The following is a 21,473-nucleotide window of genomic DNA, read 5'->3' as shown; positions in this document are numbered from 1 at the left end:
TACATACATATACATCTATTTTTTTCAGATCCTTTTTCCTTATAGCTTATTACAAAATATTTCATATAGTTCCCTGTGCTATACATATGTCCTTGTTGATTAACTATTTTATGTATAGTAGTGTGTATATGTTAACCCCAAACTGAATTATCCCTCCCCCTTTCCCCTTTGGTAGCCATAAGTTTATCTACATCTGTGGGTCTATTTCTGTTTTGTATATGAGTTTATTTGTGTTGTTTTAATGAATAATAATGAAATAATGCAATTTGCAGCAACAAGGATAGACATAGAGATTATCATATGAAGTGAAGTAAGCCAGACAGAGAAAGACAAATACTTTATTATATCACTTGTATGTGGAATCTAAAAACACATACAAGTTTTGTGAGAAACCATATTCTACATAGTGAAACTGGACATAATGGAGATAATATTGTAAGGTTGATGCTGGCTGGTCTGAAACAAAAAAAGCTGAGAAGGGAAGGAAATAGATTCCTCAAACCATGTAGTTAATCCCACCTAGGGTCTGCACATCAATAACGATTATTGAGTTTTAAATTCTATCGTGAGTTTATATTCTGGTAGGAGAGGTAGAGCATGTAAAATATAGTTGATTTCAATATAATACAATATGTGGAATGATATGTGGTTTTAATAAGATGTGCTGCTGCTGCTGCTGCTGCTGCTAAGTCGCTTCAGTCATGTCCAACCCTGTGCGACCCCATAGACAGCAGCCCACCAGGCTCCGCCGTCCCTGGGATTCTCCAAGCAAGAACACTGGAGTGGGTTGCCATTTCCTTCTCCAGTGCATGAAAGTGAAAAGTGAAAGTGAAGTCGCTCAGTCGTGTCCAACTCCTAGTGACCCCAAGGACTGCAGCCTACCAGGCTCCTCCATCCATGGGATTTAGGTGTGGCATAGAGAGAGTGCTTAACTCTGTCTTTAAGGGTGTGCAGATCAGAGAAAACATCAGTAAATGGGTGATGCTTTAGTATGACTTTGGAAGATAAATAGTAATTTGCTTAATGAACCTATGGAACTGAAAAAGGAGTTTCGTAAAGAATTGAAGGCATTAAAAAACTGAAAATAGAACTGCCATATGACCCAGCAATCCCACTGCTGGGCATACACACTGAGGAAACCAGAATTGAGAGAGACATGTGTACCCCAATGTTCATCGCAGCACTGTTTAGAGTAGCAACGACATGGAAACAACCTAAATTAGTCCATCAGCAGACAAATGGATAAGAAGGTTGTGGTACATAGACACAATGGAGTATTTATTACTCAGCTGTTAAAAAGAACACATTTGAGTCAGTTCTAATGAAGTGGATGAAACTGGAGCCTATTATACAGAATGAAGTAAGTTAGAAAGAAAAACACTGATACAGTATATTAACATATATGAAATTTAAAAGATCGTAACAATGACCCTATATGTGAGACAGCACTTTTGGACTCTGAGAGAGAAGGCGAGGGTAGGATGATTTGAGAGAATAGCATTGAAACATGTATATTACCATATGTGAAATAGACCACCAGTCCAAGTTCGATGCATAAAGCAGGGCACTCAAAGCCAGTGCACTGGGACAACCCAGAAGGATGGGATGGGGAGGGAGGTGGGGGGGGTTCAGGATGGGGGGACACATGTACGCCCATGGCTGATTCATGTCAATGCATGGCAAAAACCACCACAGTGTTGTAAAGTAATTAGCTTCCAAATAAAATAAATAAATTAATATTAAAAAAAGAATTGAAGGCATATAACAGCATGATCTGTTTTAGGAATGACAAATTAGTATTGTATTCAAAAAAGCAGAAAGTATGAGTTGTTCAGGGATGGGAGAAGAAGCTAGGCAAGTCATGAATATTGTTTAATACTTTGTAAAATTTGGTGGTGATGTTTGTAGGAAGGTGGATAGAAGCATAGACTTAAAACCTTAGGCTTACCCATTCTGTCTGTTGAATTTGACGCAGCTGTGTTCAGGAATAATTTCTTGATGCAAGTCCTGTTCAGTTTGTTTCTCATTTTTAACCATCTTCAGCTGGGCCTTAATTGTGGCTATCTCCCAATCCTTTCAAGATCACCAAAAAAGTTCTCTTCTTTGATCATTTTCTCCGAAAGATGTCACAAGTGTTTTTTATAGCCAGTAGAGTTCTAAGAACAAATCAAGTTTAAAGCAATTTGGAAATTTCCAAGAAAATTATTCCTAGTTGAATTGATAACTAAGTTTTTTATATCTGAATCTAGACAGTCTGGTTCATTTTGCTTTGACTTGAGAAAGGTTATTTTGATATTCTGTGTTCTAAGCAGTGCTTTATACTTGTTTAAACATTTTTTGAATTTTGGTTATATATTTATATAATATATATATATCTTATTTGTAGTCAAGTATTTTAAGGTAATAAATCTTTCCAGCAATAATATGGCTTTTATATGGCTTTAAATTTTTTCTTGGTTCAAGCTAGGTGTGTGTCTGGCCCTTTGTTCCCATAAGAGTCAGATTATGTTTATTTATAGAAAATGTCATTATAATAATGCCATCAAAATACATATTTCTTTACTTTGGTAGTTTCACCTTATCTTTCTTAGAAATTAATCAAGATATTTAATTGCTTATTTATGTGCAGGCTAGTTGATTCATTAACTATTATATTGAATAGGCAAAACAACTTTTTGCTCTTATATCTTCTTGAATTATTGTAGTTCAAAAATTGAGAAGAGTGGTTTAATGCATTGTGAATGAAGCAGAACTTTTTATTTATTGTATATTGAAAGGGGAAAAAACCCTTCTCAGTTAGAGATAAGGAGAAGGGAAAGAAATTGAGATGCTCTTTTAAATAGCGTTTTTATTTTTTAAATTAATTTATTTTAATTGGAGGATAATTACAATATTGTGATGGTTTTTGCCATATACATCAACATGAATTGGCCACGGGCATAGATATGTCCCTCCATCCTGAACCCCCCTCCCACCTCCCTACCCACCCTGTCCCTCTGGGTTATCCCAGATCACCGGTTTTGCGTGCCCTGCTTCTTGCATGGAACTTGGCGCTCATCATCTACTTTACATATGGTGATGTACTTGTTTTAATATTCTCTCAAATCATCCCACTCTCACCTCCTCCCACTGAGTCCAAAAGTCTGTTCTTTACATCTGTGTCTTTGCTGCCCTACATGTGGGATCATCATTACCATCTTTCTAAATTCCATATATATGTGTTAATATTACAGTATTTGTCTTTATTTTTCTGACTTACTTTACTCTTTATGATAGGCTCCAGTTTCATCCACCTCATTAGAACTGACTCAAATGTGTTCCTTTTTACAGCTGAGTAATATTCCATTGTGTGTATGTACTATAACTCCCTTATTTATTCATCTGCAAGTGGATATCTAGGTTGCTTCCATGTCCTACCTTATAAATAGCTTTTTGAAATAAGTGTTACTTTGTATCTCTGGTCAGGAAACACACAGTGTTTTCATAGGGTAAAGTAAGGGACAGATGACCTAGAGTGTGTCATTGCCCATTCTTTGACACAGTCCAGATGGTGTAAATTTTGCTTCAATTTTTAGAAGAGTATTAGCAACATCCCTTCCTTGTTCTTGCAACAATTTTGTCAAAACATGACAGCTTCAGTATTTCTCATATTCTCTGCTCCAGCTTTTACTTAGACAGTAGCTTCTTTTCACTTTAATTTTTTTAAAATAATTTTTCTTAGTTGGAGAAACCGGCTAAATTATATTAAATAACTTCTCTTTTAGATTTCTTCTGTTATCCTATAATAGGGTCTTCCACATCTTAAATTGTGTATTTTATTTTTTAAATTTTCATTTAAGTTTTTGCTTAAAATTAGTTTTATATTATTTAAATTTTTTCATTTAAGTTTTTGGTTAAAATTAGTTTTGATGACTTTATATAAAATGTCACTGATGAAACCATGCATCTCAGATGGAACTTGAACCCACAGGCCAGGATGAAAACCTAGCCAGAACTCAGACTGGGAATTGAACCCACCGTCTTTAAATTGAGATCACACCTGATCTCAGGACTTAATGACACTCAGGTTCTTGATGTCTCATCGCAGAAAGAATTTAGTGAGAGACAAAGTGATAGGTAAGAAGTGGATTTATTTAGAGAGAAACATGGGCTGTCTCAGAAGGTAAGAGGCCCTGAAATGTGATGTGGTTAGTGTTTATGGGCTGGGTAATTTCATAGGCTAGGACGTGGGAGGATTAGTCCAACTATTTAGGGAAAAGGGATGGAGATTTCTAGGAATTGCACTATGCCCACTTTTTGACCTTTTATGGTTCACCTCAGAACTGTCATGGCACTGGTGGGTGTGTCATTTAGCAAGCTAACGTATTACCATGAGCATATAAGAGGCCCAAGCTCCACTGGAAGTCAAATATTCTACCATCTTTGGCCTGGTTGGTTCTAACCAATTTTTGTCTTGTCCTATGGGTATGTCGTTCTTTTGAAGGTTGTGCCCTGCCCGCTTCCTTCCTGTTACACTGAGGCAATTGTTTATATTTTCACATTATGTCATCTCTAATGAGGAATCTGGGAGTGGAAGTGGGGATCTCTCTAGTGTTATTATCAGGAATGATTGTCACCTGTGAGCAACTGATTTGCTTTCCTCTTATGCTAGAGTTTTCACTTGTCTCAGTTAACCCAATTTATCCTTCTAAAGAAATTTTGTGTTTTTATTTACCTTATTTTATCTATCATTAGACTATTTTCCTGATTTAAAAAAAGAAATTCAGATTAGCAAACATTGTAAAATAACCATCATGGTAACCCAACACATATATTCTTTTCCTGATTTTTAAGAACAGAAACTTATCTCTGCAATATCTCCAGAGGATTTAATCTTCTTTACTTTCTTCTCTGTTCTTGGCTATGGCAGAGAAAAATTGTGGGCCATTCTTATGTTGTGAGAGTTTTGTCCAGGGCAACAGTTTAAGAGAACAAAATGGGTTATGAAGTTGGCTATGAGTGATTCCCTTGCTGAATTTTTAAAATGTTTTTCTTAATTGAATTAACAATAGCAGGCGTTCTGCTTATAAAAAGGTAGTATTTTAAAGGTTTGGAAATTGGACTTTTGAAATTCAGAATCAGTTTTTTCCTAGAAACAATATTGTAAGTAGGGATAATAAAATCATGGTAATTCACAGCAGCCTGGCCCATAAGATAAACTGTAATAAAAACAAATGAAATTATAAATAATATAGTAAAAACTTATATTTCTTTTGTATACAGGTACTTGTGAAAAACCTGTTAGAGATTTGTACAAATTTTGGGTAGATATTTCAGATACTTTCAAGAACTTTTGAGGCTGATGATACTATGTCTGTCAAATCTAATTTAATTTTTAAGATATCAAGTAAAACAGAAGCTACTTTTAAATACATTTCTTGAGATTTCTAGAGAGCCATATTTGTGCATTCTATAAAAAGTCATTGAAGTAGGATCAACAGTTGGATTGTAAAGTTTTATCTTTATAAAAGTTACTAGTGCTGTTAAAGTATAGTTTAAGAAATGTTACTTTTACTAAGCATCATTTGTAATATATTACTATAAAATACTAAAATGGATACTTAATACAGTATCTGAATATGTTAATTCTAAAGTGATATATTCTCTCAACTATAGTGTAAACCAAGATTACTGATGCATAACAAATAATCTATAAGTAGTTTACACCCTATGTATAGCACTTATACATGATATAAGCTAGCCCATGGCAATTTAATTTATCCCATCTTGAAATGCTATACACTTGTATTATTGTTTTAGTCTGTTTTCATTTCAAGAATATAATATTTTAGCCATATTAGGCATTTAATACCTCTGCAACTAGCCTATAGGAACTTATTGATATTTTGCCAGAAAAATAGTAATATACACATATGCACACAATATACACACACACACTTAAATGTTTCATAATAATATGTATTATTTGCAGGAGCAACTGTAATAAAAGGGATAGGAAGGGAAGAAATACTATGATGAGAACTATGGAACGATTCAAATGACACTTGTGCACTCCTTCTTCCCCTTTCTCTCATTTCTTTGTTACTTCTAAGGGACCTAGGATAAGGACAGTTGGAGTGAAGAAGATAGAGAATGGGGGAAAAAATTCAGCAAGCCAGTTGAGTAGTATGTGTGTGTATGAATGGTAGGCGGGGAGTACAGAGGCAGCTAGATCCCTACTCATTTCTCCAGTTACTTACATTTCAGAAAATACCCCTTAAAGTTGAAAATTTGTGTCTATATTATTAATCAGTCTACTCTGTAAGCAAAGAGAACTTGATTAGTTTAGAGAGTACTTTTTCTCAATAGTACAGTCCTATCCATGGTTGCTGGCTGGCCACAACAGTTTTGGGGTTCTTTAGAATGCTCTGAAAGGAGTTAATATAAAGTTAGATTATTGTTTGGATGTTTGTAAGTTTGATAATTTATGAAATTTGTTGTTGTCCAGTCACTCAGTCTTGTCCAACTCTGCGACCCCACGGACTGCAGCACTCCAGGCTTCCCTGTCCTTCACCATCTCCTGGAGTTTGCTCAAACTCATGTCCATTGAGTCGGTAATGCCATCCACTGTCTCATCCTCTGTTGTCACCTTCTCCTCCTGCCCTCCATCTTTCGCAGCATCAAGGTCTTTCCCAGCATCAAGGTCTTTTCCAATAAGTTGGCTCTTTGTATCAGGTGGCCAAAGTATTGGAACTTAAGCATCATTCCTTCCAACTTTTTCTTTATTCTGAATGTATCATGTTTTTAATGCTAGTTACTAAAACCAAGAAGAAAGGCAATTGCTTGTATATAATTTATGACAGTACTTTACAAGGCTAATCCATCAAACATATACATGTTATTTTAGTTTAGATCAGTGACTTTTTTACAAAGTTAAACTAGTACTTCCGTCCAAGTTTGATGCATGAAACAGGGCACTCAAAGCTGGTGCACTGGGACAGCCCTGAGGGATGGGACGGGGAGGGAGGTGCGGGTGGGGTTCAGGCTGGGGGACACATGTACACCCATGGCTGATTCATGTCAATGTATGGCAAAACCACTACAATATTGTAAAGTAATTAGCCTCCAATTAAAATAAATAAAATAATTTTTAAAATGTTAACACTTCCAAAAAAAAAAACAAAACTAGTACTTCCAACTGTCTATTTTCTGATTTCCAGGGAATGATAAAAAGCATGGTTCATGTGCATTGTAACATTAAAGTTCTTCCAGCAATCAGTTTGTTTTCATTGCAGACTCTTTAATTGCTGTTTGTCTAGGGGATAGTGATCCTAGAAGAATGTCGACTTCCAAAAGACATACTGAAAAAGCAAGTACAATTTGCAGACCAACCAGCTTCCTTAAACACTTCTGGGACTCCCCAGATTCCTCAAGAGAGTCAAGATCCTTTACCAGAACAAGATTTTGAAATGTCACCAAGTAGCCCTACACTACTTCTTCGCAATATAGAAAAACAGGTAATGTGAAGTGTGAGTGGACTTTGAATGGATTTTGTAAACTGTTCTACTTAAATATGTTTCTTAAGAACATCAGTTTCTTAAGACATTGGTTATTGTAGTTGGTCATTTGACATTAAGTACAATTAAAATATTTAGTATATCTAGTCTAATAGTGATATAATTAAAGTTATTTAAATATAATATGTTAAGCGTTGGCACATAGCTATAGGGTGATAACTCATTATACTAGGGTTGGAAAATCTTGTTTTCTAACAAAATTGCTCATCGTTAAACTTTTTTCATGGAGAAAGAACTGGGGTACCACTTAATAGATCTGAGTGGGGTATTTGATTGACTTATTGATAGAAGGTTTTAGTGAAAGATAACATCGGAATATGGATTATTTCATTAAAAAGTGATTGTGGAAATAGTCTTAATAGATCTTTGATAAATTATTTTGATTCCAAAACTTTTTCTGGTATTTAAATCCTCTTATGAATAACTCATAAATATTCAAAATAAAAAATTTTGTCTTGGGAGATGGATATATACCAAGATAATTAGCAGTGGTTTTCTCTGTGAAATATTATTACAGGTTATTTTCTTTTCATTTTTGAAACCTCTTCATACTTTCCCTTTTTTCTTAATGAACTATAGTAGATTACATGTGTAATGAAAAAGGTGTCATTCTTTTGTAGAAATGTACTGTTTCCATTGATACGGCATATGCATATTATAATTGTTATATGTGATTGTTTTGAGAATATTAATATTTATGATATATTACAAATAGGTTACATGTAAATTTGGGATAAGAGTGAATGAAAATTTGGGGTATCTGAAAAAACTGGTATATTCAAATTAGGAAAAAATTTGAGAAGGAAGCCTAAGCTTGAATTCTAGCTCCATTTATTTTCCTTTTAAATTTATTTTTAATTTGAGGATAATTGCTTTATAATATTGTGTTGATTTCTGTCATACAACATGAATCAGCCATAAGTGTGTGTGTGTGTGTGTTTATATATATATATCTCCCCTTTCTCTTGAACCTCTTTCTCACCCATCCCATCCCATTCCATGTAGGTTGTCACAGAGCACCATGTTGTCCTAGCTCGACATCACACCAATTTTATAATCCTTGATTAAGCTGCTTAATCTATCTTTTCTTCAGCTTCCTCATCTGTAATTGATTTTAATAATAGTAGTATCAGTAGTTTTAATATTATCTACTTTGCAGGTTAGTTGTAAAGATTAGCAATATTCTATGTTTAGTGCTTAATATAGTGCCTGGCATATAGTTGGCACTTAATAAATTATAGCTATAAGTTTGTTATTATTAATTTGGCTACCTCAAAGGAAACATTTTATAGATGGTATCAGGTGAATTTCAGTGTTTTAGAGGATAGGATGATTAGACAAAGGAACTGAGCAAAACCGGATATGGAAAAAGAGGAGTACTTAAAAATGTAGATTTATTTATAATAAATGGAAAAATTAGTAATGGTATAAACTGTCTTTATAGAGTAAAATATGTACTAAAACAAACATTTACTTGTTTACTTGTTTCATGAGAGGTTAAACTTTAATAGGCACTAAAGGTCTGAGATTTAACCATATTTCTTGTTAGCAACAATAAGAGGTTTACTATTTTCTTGCAGAGTGCACAGTTGACTGAAATCATCAACAGTTTGATTTCCCCTCTCAACTTGTCCCCTACATCATCACCCCTCTCTTCTAAATCGTGTAGCCATAAATGTCTGGCTAATGGCATTTCCAGGAGGTAGGTGTCAGTGGGCTAGTTTTACTTCTCAGTTTGGCTTTGCTTATTTTATTTTGTTTTGATCTTTTAAGCATTGTAACTTCTTTTTTCTTCTTAAGCATTATTAGAGTACAATCAATAAACCATGGATACATTTTTAGATAACATCAAACTTTTATAACTAAGGGAACTGTAAACCTGAGAATGAGGAAGAAAGCTTTCCAGGAAGTTTTGTAATGTTTCTTAAAAAGAAAAACAGTGATATCATTTGCTTCAGAAGTATTGCCATATTTAATATGCCTTCCATTTTGTACATTTTATAGTCTTCAGCTCCATACTGCTGTTGCAATTCATTTTAGTAAAAGATCTTATATATAGTTTGGGCATGGAAGACTGATTGTAGATACCATCCATAAAATTGAGCTTAAGTTTTACTCATTTTGTAAATGAGTCATTCTGTAGCTCAGCTTTTGTAAGATAAATTTTTTACTAAATGTAGTTAATATAGTAATTCCTACAATCCTTAGCAATTTATTATGTCATGTTAGCAAAAAATACAGATACTGTGAATCCTCTTTTGGGAACAGCATTTATTTCCTTTATTTTGCTTACTTTTCTCTTTTAAGCTTTCATTTTAAAGATAAATTAGAATTAAAAAGCTACTAGAATATTATTTTGTGAATCTAATTTTTTTGAAATAAAGTTGTAATGTGGGCTTCTTTGCCTTAAGTACCATAAAGAATTAAGTGTAATTTAGTACTGGAAATATTTATATTCATAATTATATATGATTTATTATTAAATTAAAAATAACAAGAAAGGAAAATTTATACCACAGTGAAAATTATGCTAAGTAGCTATCAGATTCTTAATGAGACTAGTAGATGTAAACTAAGTCTTAAAAATGCTGTTATTTTTATTTCTAATTTGTTGTTTTGAAAGTAATTTTTAATACTTTTACAGTTTTGTTTGTACAGGGTCATTTTTACATTATTCTATTATGGAAACAGTAATTCTGTTGGTTTTACTTTTATTTTTGTTGACTTTATATTCAATCCTTGTATCACTGATGATTCTCTTGAAAGTAAAGATTCTAATATGTTGTAATAGAAGATTATAATATCTTCATTTACAAGGACGTTTCCTCATTAAAAAAGTCATAAGTACAAGTTGAGCCACTAAGCACCATCAAATTGTGTTTTGGGGCTAAATAAATTTTAGGTTATATTTTGTTTACCTAAGTAGGCCTTATGCTATTATACTTATTTGGGTGTCGTGTGTGTGTATATGTGTGTACTAATTTTCATCTTAATGTACTTGCACATATTTTTCATCATTTATTCACAAAGTATTTATTGCTTAACTGTTGCTGTATGCCCTATAGTTAAAGTCCTAGGAACACAATGATTAAAAAGAAAAAATCTTCACTTTTAAATAGCTTAAACAGTTTAGTAGGTTAAACATGTAATTGTTTAAAATACCATATAATAATAGTGGAATTGTGTGGAGTTGTTTGAATATTTGGTTTTAATAGCTAGCATAGTTGAAAAACGTACCTCATAAAAATATACAAATGTAACATTGACTGTGTTTACCAAATCATGATACTTTTTCAATCCTATCTTTTATATAGTCAAAGGTTCTCACTGAAATCAGCAGGTAATTGCCATCTTTCCTGATGTTAAGTAGTTGTTCCTACAAACTAATTTGAAAGATTATTTCTGAAAGTTTGTAACAGGTTGAAAACCTAAAATTATTTGATAGATTTAAGAGCAGATAAAATTTTGCTCTCCAGCATTTTGAAGTGTGCTGATATATGTGTTTTAATTAATTTTATTTTCACTATGTATTTATTTTTGACAACAATGAACACTTTTTCCCAAATACTTTATACATGAATTTTTTTTTCAAAAAGCACTTATTTTCACATTTCCTATCAAAATGTTATATTCCCTTGAAGGAAAGATTATAATAGTTATTTTCTAACATTTGCTAGAAAATGTAACACAGCTCCCTTTCATCAACTCAGAGAAGATGAGAGAATTTAGAATGTTAAGAGTTTTTTAAATGCCTATTTGATCTTTAAGTTTAATAAGTCTTGTTACCAGATAACAGTAAACTGCTATATGAAACAAATGATTTGGGGGATACTCCAGATCTCATAAAAAATTTTGTGAAAATTCTATTTATGATAGTATATACTATAATATATTAACCAGGAACATAGAAACTAGAATATATTACAGATAAGAAAATAATAACACCGAAAGAAAATTTTGAGGATATGTCGTCATTGTGTTAGATACCAAAGAGAGGTACTAAAAAATATTGCTTGGTTTTATCAGTTGAGACTTTAGCAAGAATATGTAGTGTGACATGACAGAAATAAGAGTTGATTATGAATGGAATGGGAGATGAAATAAAGAGGAGTCCAGACTATATTTTCAAGGGTGCTGACTGTAAAGGCTGAAATAAAATGAATACACAAAGTCAAGGAAGTTGTTTTTGTTTTTAAGATGGAAGAAATGTAAACATCTGTATTAAAATAAAGAGAAGAGAAAGAGCCGCAGATGGGAAATGTAGAGGTACATACCACAAAGTTATGGGGGAACCTTATGACAGGAGAAAGTAATTTAAAATAATTTAACAGATTATTTTACATTACTCATATTTAAGAGTATTATCAAAATTTTAAAAATTAATCAAATACATAATTTCACATTATAGTAATATATGGAAAAGTTTTAATAAGAGATATTGATATTGAAGCGATGTAAAATTTATGTTTTGTGAAGCTTCTGACTCTAGGAGTAAAATGTCAAATGAAAGTGAAAGTTGCGTGTCTGACTCTTTGCAACCCCAAGGAATTCTCCAGGCCAGAATACTGGAGTGGGTAGCCCTTCCCTTCACCAGGAGATCTTCCCAATCCAGGGATCGAACCCAGGTCTCCCACATTGCAGATAGATTCTTCACCAGTTGAGTCACAAGGGAAGCCCATGTCAAATGAGGCCTAGTTTTATTTCTTATATCTTTCTGTTTTTTCAATATTCTTGTTATTTTTTTCCTTTATATGTAGTTTAATAGGAACAAAACATCTTTTAAACTCAGAGATTTTCAAGAGTAAGGGCTTGCTCTGTTTAATGTTATTCAAACCACAAAGTACTTACTATTCACTTTGTGTATTAAAGTAAATATGAAGGTAAGAAAATTCATTTGAGTAAGAATTTTAAAAATTCTGGTAAAATGTACATACCATAAAATTTACCATTTAATCATTTCTAAGTTTTAGGAGCATTAAGTAATTCACATTTTTGTCAATAGTCTCCATCATCCATCTCCAGAACTTTTTTCATGTTACTAAACTAAAAGTCTGTATCTATTAAATAATGCCTCCACATTCTTCCTTCTTCCTGGTTCTTAGCAACCACCATTCTATTTTACATCTCTATGAGGCTGACTATGCTAGGTATTTTATATAAATGAAATCATGTAGTGTTTGTCCTTCTGTGATTGCCTCGTTTCACTTAGCATAATGTTGTCAAGGTTCATCCATATTGTAGCATATGTCAATGTTCCCTTTTTAAGGGAATAAAATTCTACTTTATGTGTGAACATTATTTTAAACTTTAAATCAGTTTATTGACATAGTAACACAACACATTTGCCTCTCTGACACCCCCATGCCCCCTCACCCAATATATTGATAGATGTCTCCCCCTTCCTTCTCCCTGAAACAGGCTATTCAGTGAAACTGGGTAGGCCACTTCTACATCCCCGGTGTCATGCCTAAGCTCTGTGTAGCAAGGTCTCGGGCACTGCTCAGAACCTGTTAGGGAGAGAGCGGGGCAGTTAGGGCTGCACTCAGCCAGGCAGTCATCCAGCCCTAAGAACAGATCCCCCCACAACCCTCAGGCTCTGAGTTGCTGTTTTGTTTACCCATTGATCTTTGGATGAATATTTGGGTTGCTTCCACCTTTTGGCTAGTGTGAATAATGCTTCTGTGAACAGGGGTATACAAATATCTGTTGAGGTCCCAGCTTTTTATTTTTTGCATATGTACCCAGAAGGGGAATTGGTGGATTGAATAAGAGATTTATTTTTCAATTGTTTACATTGTAAATGAGAAATTATTGAATGCTGTCAACAACATTTCTAAACCAAAAGTTCAAAAAAAAAAAAAAAGCAAGAGCCCAGAAAAGTAAACAAGGCACAGCATTCTACTTTGTTTGAGACCAAATTCTGACAAAATATCAAGTTGAGGATTTGGTAGCTTTGTGTGTAAAGAGAGAAAGTCAGATCCAGAAAAATCAAGTGAAGTTTTAATAGCTTGGGTTAGAGGATGATAAATCAAAGCCCATGGCCTTGCCTATATATATATAAATATATATTCTTTTGTATATGTTTATATATTATAAATATATATATTTGTATATGTAAATATATATATTCTTTTTCATTTCTTTGCTGCATATCAGAAGCACAACATTGAGCACAGTACCAAGGAAAATAGCAAACCTACTTTGAAATAATGTGAACATTATAGGGATTTGACATGGATTTTCAGTCCAAATTTCCATCAGTGAGTCATCAAGGAATCCCTAGTTTAAAATGATTTTAGAATGGATGACACTACAAAATAGGTGTAAAGTCAAATGCAGATTCTCTCTAGGGGAAGGTACCTTCTTTCTTCAGTCAGTTCAGTTCAGTCACTCAATCCTGTCCCGATTCTTTGTGCCCTCATGGACTGTAGCAGTCAGGCATCCCTGTCCATCACCAACTCCTGGAGTTTACTCAAACTCATGTCCATTGAGTCAGTGATGCCAACCAACTATCTCAGCCCCTGTCATCCCGTTCTCTCGCCTTCAGTCTCTCCCAGCATCAGGGTCATTTCCAGTGGGTCAGTTCTTTGCATCAGGTGACCAAAGTATTGGAGTTTCAACTTCAGCATCAGTCCTTCCAGTGAATATTCAGGACTGATTTCCTTTAGGATGGACTGGTTGGATCTCCTTGCAGTCCAAGGGATTCTCAACAGTCTTCAAAACCACAGCTCAAAAGCATCAATTCTTCAGTGCTCAGCTTTCTTTATAGTCCAACTCTCACATCCATACGTAACTACTGGAAAACTACAGCTTTGACTAGACAGTCCTTTGTTGGCAAAGTAATATCTCTGCTTTTTAATATGCTGTCTACGTTGGTCATAACTTTCCTTCCAAGGAGCAAGAGTCTTTTAATTTCATGGCTGCAGTCACCATCTGCAGTGATTTTGGAGCACCCAAAAATAAACTCTGACACTGTTTCCCCATCTATTTGCCATAAAGTGATGGGACCAGATGCCATGATAGTTTTCTGAATGTTGAACTTTAAGCCAACTTTTTCACTCACCACTTTCATTTTCATCAAGAGGCTCTTTAGTTCTTCTTCACTTTCTGCCATAAGGGTGGTATCATCTGCATATCTGAGGTTATTAATATTTCTCCCAGCAATCTTGATTCCAGCTTGTGCTTTATCCAGCCCAGCATTTCTCATGATGTACTCTGCATATAAGTTAAATAAGCAGGGTGACAATATACAGCCTTGATGTACTCCTTTTCCTATTTGGAACCAATCTGTTGTTCCATGTCCACTTCTAACTGTTGCTTCCTGACCTGCATATAGGTTTCTCAAGTGGCAGGTCAGGTGGTCTGGGATTCCCATGTCTTTCAGAATTTTCCACAGTTTGTTGTGGTTCACACAGTCAAAGGCTTTAGCATAGTCAGTAAAACAGAAGTAGATATTTTTCAGGAACTCACTGTTTTTTTGATGATCCAGGAGATGTTGGCAATTTGATCTCTGGTTCCTCTGCCTTTTCTAAATCTGGCTTGATCATTTGGACGTTCACAGTTCACATACTGTTGAAACCTGGCTTGGAGAATTTTGAGCATTACTTTACTAGCATGTGAGATGAGTGCAATTGTGCAGTAGTTTGAGCATTCTTTGGCATTGCCTTTCTTTGGGATTGGAATGAAAACTGACCTTTTTCAGTTCTGTGGCCACTGCTGAGTTTTCCATATTTGCTGGCATATTGAGTGTAGCACTTTCACAGCATCATCTTTTAAGATTTGAAATAGCTCAACTGGAATTCCATCTCCACTAGCTTTGTTCATAGTGATGCTTTCTAAGACCCACTTGACTTCACATTCCAGGATGTCTGGCTCTAGGTGAGTGATCCCAGCATCATGATTATCAGGCTCGTGAAAATCTTTTCTATAGTTCTTCTGTGTATTCTTGCCACCTCTTCTTAATATCTTCTGCTTCTGTTAGGTCCAGACCATTTCTGTCCTTTTTTGAGCCCATCTTTGCATGAAATGTTCCCTTGGTATCTCTAATTTTCTTCAAGAGATCCCTTGTCTTTCCCATTCTATTGTTTTCCTCTATGTCTTTTCATTGACCACTGAGGAACACTTTCTTATCTCTGCTTTGTATTCTTTGGAACTCTGTATATCTTTCCTTTTCTCCTTTGCTTTTGCTTCTCTTCTACTCACAGCTATTTTTAAGGCCTCCTCAGACAACCACTTTGCCTTTTTCTATTTCTTTTCCTTGGGGATGGTCTTGATTCCTGTCTCCTGTACAGTGTCACAAACCTCCGTCCATAGTTCTTCAGGCACTCTGTCTATCAGATCTAATCCCTTGAATCTATTTCTCACTTCTACTGTATAATCATAAGGGATTTGATTTAGGTCATACCTGAATGGTCTAGTGGTTTTCCCTACTTTCTTCAATTTCAGTCTGAATTTGGCCATAAGAGTTCATGATCTGAGCCACAGTCAGCTCCTAGTCTTGTTTTTGCTGACTGTATAGAACTTCTCCATCTTTGGCTGCAAAGAATATAATCAATCTGATTAGGGCCAGGAAATCCTTAGAAGTCATTTTTTGAGGGCACTGATCAGCACAGTCAAATATAGTCAAGCACAAGGACCCAGAACAATAAGGTAAGGAAAATGAGAAAGTAACACCAAAAACATGCTTCTCTCGTGGCTTAGTGGTAAAGAATCTGCCTGCCAATGCAGAAGACACAGATTCAATCCCTGGTTTGGAAATATCCCATGGCAAAGAAAACGTCAACCTGCTTCAGTATTCTTGCCGTGAGAGCCCCATGGACAGAGGAGCCTGGTGTGCTATAGTCCATGGTGTTGCAAAGAGTTGGACTCGACTCAGCAACTGAGCAACAACAGCAGTAAACCCTATAGGCCAGCTATTACTGAAGACGCTGGTCACGTAGGTGCTAGGAGGCACTGAGGGACCATCTATTTTTTGTCATATCTCTTGGGAACGTAAAATGTTGCTGAATTGTTTTTGGTCTACCTAATTTGTTTGGGACTCTGTAATTAAACCAAGTACTGTTAAACTGAGGATAAACACACTATCGCGTTTTTTTCCTCTTATTATGTTTTATTTTCATGTTACATTAGGAAAACATACCTTCTCAAAAGACTGCCTTGGGACATTTAATCTCCTTTCTCCCCCCTAAAAGGTTTTAACTTTTGTTTATTCTTAATTATAGTGGCTTTTAATTTAGTTGTTTGTAGAGAACTTGAGATTATGGAAGTACACATATACTTTTTTCATGTACTTTTTGTTTTCAACATTTTGTGACCTTGGCCAAGTCAGTTAATTTCTTTACATTGCATTTTTTTAATTCTAAATTTACTGGGATACAAATCTTTTCTAAAGTAGTTTCTAGTGCTAATAGTCTTCAATCAAATGTTTATTTGTAAAGAATTCCATTTATTCAAACAAATGAAAAATAAAAACAGAAAAGTCTCAATACAGCTTAAAATGTATATCTCTTTGTAACATCACTGTTGTTCTTTGCTTTCGGTGTTTTATGTTACCTTATATCTAGAGATTTAGTGAATAAAGAGAAATTACTCAACACATTTTATTAACTTTAAAGCATAATATAGAATTTATTATGGCAAGAAGTACCCAAGACAATAGGAGGAATGATGATTCTACTCAAGTATCAAAAACTTTCAAATAAGCCATTTGGTAAGAACTAAGTCAAATTTATTACACATTGCCTTTCTTGGATGAGCCTCATCTTAGTTTTTCTTTGATAACTCAGGCTCATCCCTGTGTCCACATCCTCACAGACTATCAAGATTAATAATTGTATATCAATGAAAGAATTCACTTAATAGTTAGCAAATACATACCAAGTGATACAGGATGCCAGGCATTGGATTGGCTTGGGTTATGATGTTGAACAAAACCAGGTGTGGGCTCTGACCTTATGGTATAGAGTTTAACTGGGTAAAAATGGTATCAACTGAAGAACCACACAAATAAATGTGTAATTTAAAATCCTGGGACTTCCCTGGTGGTCTAGTGACAAAGATTCCATGTTCTTCATGCAGGGGGCCCTGGTTCAATCCCTGGTCAGGCAGCTAGTTCCCCCACACGCAACTGAAATATTCTGTGTGCCACAACTAAGACCTGGCACAAGCAAATAAATACATAAATACAAATTTTTTAAGTAAAGACTAAAAAAAAAAAAAAAATCCTGGTGGGACTTCCTTGGCAGTCTCGCTGATGGAAGTCCATGCTTCCAAGGCAGGGAGCTCAGATTATATCCCTGGTCAGGGAACTAAGATCCCATATGCCACAGACAAAATGTGAAGAAAAATTTTAAATAAAAAAGTAAAATTAAAATCCTGGTCAAGTGCTATGAAGAAAACTCATTGCATTGTTAAATAGTTCTGAAATTAGATGGGTCTGAGATCAGTCCCAACTGTAGAACTTGGTAGCATTGTGATTTTAGGCAACTTTCTAAATCACAGTTAAAATGCAAATAGTTTGCTTGCTGGGTTATTGTGAGGATCAAATGAGAGAAGTGTGATATAATTTTACTCTTGTTTTTCACTCGTTTATTATCTACCTTTCTGGATGAGAATGTAAGCTCCGTGACAGTAGGAATTCTGGTCTGTCTTCTTAACTGCTATTTTCTTGACATCTACATCAGAGTCATAACATGGACATGAATAAATACTTTTTGAATGAATGAAATATCTTTTAGGATTTCTTACAGGTAATCAGCATTCCCCCCAAAATATTTTGTACTTATTTGCTTTTTCTCTGTCATAGTCAGATTGATATGTTGTTAATTGCATGCTGCCTCCTGCAATTCTGCTTCCTCTCATCTAATTTAACTCTGGACTAGAAAATCAGATAAAGTCAGAATGGTAGAAGTACCTGTCCTCTAATAAGAGATTCTGAAGTAAAAGATAAGGCCTCTCTCTTAATAGTAACAGGAGTGAGCTTTCATCCATGGACTCATTGAGATCTTTTTTGGTTATTTAAAAGGCATTTGCAGTTTCAGCTGTATTCTGTATACTTGGATGTAATAGATAATTAAACTCGTCAGTGCTTCTAATAAAGCATTCTTATTCTAGCTTTATATCACATCATATATATATATATATATATATATATATATATAGTTGCTGCTGCTGCTAAGTCGCTTCAGTTGTGTCCGACTCTGTGCAACTCCATAGATGGCAGCCCACCAGGCTTCCCCGTCCCTGGGATTCTCCAGACGAGAATACTGGAGTGGGTTGCCATTTCCTTCTTCAGTGCATGAAAGTGAAAGAAATTTAAATTTTGATTTTTTAAAGTTTGGTTACCTATTCTGTGTTGTTATTTAGTGGACTGCATATTACTTAATGTTTGTTACAACTTTTTCAAAGTATTTAAGGTAATTTTTATAATACCCTAATGATCTGTGCGTATGTCTAAAGTAAATTCACTTGGTTAATTATTTTTCAGGGCAGCTGTTGGCCCACTTTTTATTCATTGATTCCCAACCCCCACCTCTTAGTTAATTGCAGTATCTCCCAAAAGTCAGAATTGTTTTCTTAGCTTTGTTAATCTTGGCAGCAGGGTTTAAGATGAGTCACCAGGAACTGAGCAACTGAAAAGACTGAATCTTCAAACAAATGAAGCGTTACATTTTATCATCATAGAGATTGTTATTTGTTTTTAGATCTCATACTCTAAAATGAAGATAAAATGTTGTAAGTACATCTTCATTTACCCCATGGGGTATTATCTCTGGGAAAGTGAATTTCTACTTGACATAATGTCTAGAACTTTTGTTGTTGTTTTGCTTTAATGGGTCCCAGAATATGATATGAAATTAAATTCTAATGAATCATTATCATGCTATTTATTTCCACAAATGATAATTATCTCACAAAATGTAATGATCCTTTCTAATTGGGCATCATAATTGAAAAACTGCAGCTGAACTGATAAACTAATCACATATAAAGTAATTCTCTTACCTTCATAATATTTTCAATAGTCACTTCTCAGTTATGAGAAAACATTGTTAGCAAATTCTAGGCTGAAGTTTTCAAACATAATTTTGAGTTTCAGTGACATTAAATATTGTATCAGCTAGATGTACAATATCAATAAGGAAATAAAGTGTCTCCTGATGTGTTTTCAAAGTAATACCAGTAGGATTTATTTTCTTTTGTAAAAACTTTATTTTCCCTTTTAATCTCTATTAATATAAACTTAATGTTGTAGAAAATGTTTAAATTGTGATACAACCACTGGAAGACATGTCATGCTGCTGCTGCTGCTAAGTGGCTTCAGTTGTGTCTGATTCTGTGCGACCCCAGGGATGGCAGTCCACCAGGCGCCCCTGTCCCTGGGATTCTCCAGGCAAGAACACTGGAGTAGGTTGCCATTTCCTTCTCCAAAGCATGAAAGTGAAAAGTGAAAGTGAAGTCACTCAGTCGTGTCTGACTCCTAGCGACCCCATGGACTGCAGCCAACCAGGCTCCTCCGTCCATGGGATTTTCCAGGAAGACATGTCATATAACTGTTAAAAAAATGATCTGTATTTAAAAAGATGTGGTCATATAGGAATGTACTTCCTTTCGAATGTTAGAGATGGAAAAAATCAGGATATCAAAATCATTGTGATACCATGGTGTCACAGTCAGACACGACTTACCAATTGAACAGCAACAGCCTTAGACCCTCATAGGGGTATGATTTTATAGGGGGAAAAAAAGAGACTTAATATATATTTGTGTTTAGATGCAAGGATTTAAAAAAATATTTTAGAATTTTTCAGATTTTTTTCTCTTTGCACATTTTCCTTTAAAATGAAAAAAAAAGTGAAATATTAGAAAGTCTCTATTTCAAACTATACTCTATATGTCAGAAAAACAGCTCACAGATTATACTGAAGAATCTGAGATGTACTCCCAAGCGTAGGTTAGTTAGAAATGTTAATCCATGGGGTTGCAAAGAGTTGGACATGACTGAGCCACTTTCACTTCACATTTTGGCTTCCTAGTCTCCTTGCCTTTATACTCTAAAAAATGCTCTTGAAATTAAGAGCCAGAGGTGGGAATGGCAGATGGCTCTACAATATTTGATCTGTTTTCCTCTCAAGCTTTTTTATGTAAAACTTGAACATATAGAAAGCATAGAAAAGTGAATTAGCTTATTCCTAGCTTAAATAGTTCTCAATATTTCAGCTATTTCTCTTCCTGATATATTTTTTTCCTGTGGACTTAAAAAAATAATTTTATTGATATTTTAACTATAAAAACTTTCATTTATTTCTTTGGTAAACTTTTTTTCAACATACCCACCATGTTTTTATCATCTGCTAATTTTTTATCATTCTTATAATATTTTAGTCATATTTTATCATCATCAAAAAATTCTCTATCCATATTCATATTTTGCCAGTTGTCTCAAAGTCATCTTTTTATGGACAATTTATTAGAATCAGGACCCAAACAAAATCTGTATTACATTTGGTAGTTATGTTTCCTAAGTCTCTTATTCTCGAATAGCCACTTTAAAATGTATTATAAGTTCCTAATCTGTATGCAGGTCAGGAAGCAACAGTTAGAACTGGACATGGAACAACAGACTGGTTCCAAATAGGAAAAGGAGTACGTCAAGGCTGTATATTGTCACCCTGCTTATTTAACTTCTATGCAGAGTACATCATGAGAAACTCTGGACTGGAGGAAACACAAGCTGGAATCAAGATTGCCAGGAGAAATATCAATAACCTCAGATATGCAGATGATACCACCCATATGGCAGAAAGTGAAGAGGAACTAAAAAGCTTCTTGATGAAAGTGAAAGTGGACAGTGAAAAAGTTGGCTTAAAGCTCAACATTCAGAAAATGAAGATCATGGCATCCGGTCCCATCACTTCT

The 21,473-nt window shown here is 34.5% G+C and overlaps 1 protein-coding gene across 1 annotated transcript in view; it reads left to right on the top strand.

Annotated features, from left to right (window-relative positions):
- The window catches only part of KANSL1L (KAT8 regulatory NSL complex subunit 1 like), a 110,623-nt gene that overhangs the window by 37,059 nt on the left and 52,091 nt on the right, over window positions 1–21,473 (top strand). The window contains exons 3-4 of the mRNA XM_052664366.1: window positions 7,299–7,496; window positions 9,137–9,258. Coding sequence (XP_052520326.1) covers window positions 7,299–7,496; window positions 9,137–9,258 — 320 coding nt within the window. The remainder of the gene's footprint in view (window positions 1–7,298; window positions 7,497–9,136; window positions 9,259–21,473) is intronic.

The sequence above is a fragment of the Budorcas taxicolor genome, chromosome 2, assembly GCF_023091745.1.
Source record: "Budorcas taxicolor isolate Tak-1 chromosome 2, Takin1.1, whole genome shotgun sequence".
NCBI classification, from domain to species: Eukaryota; Metazoa; Chordata; class Mammalia; order Artiodactyla; family Bovidae; genus Budorcas; species Budorcas taxicolor.
The sequence above is the reverse complement of the archived record's forward strand: the minus strand, read 5'-3'. Positions and strand labels throughout refer to the sequence as shown.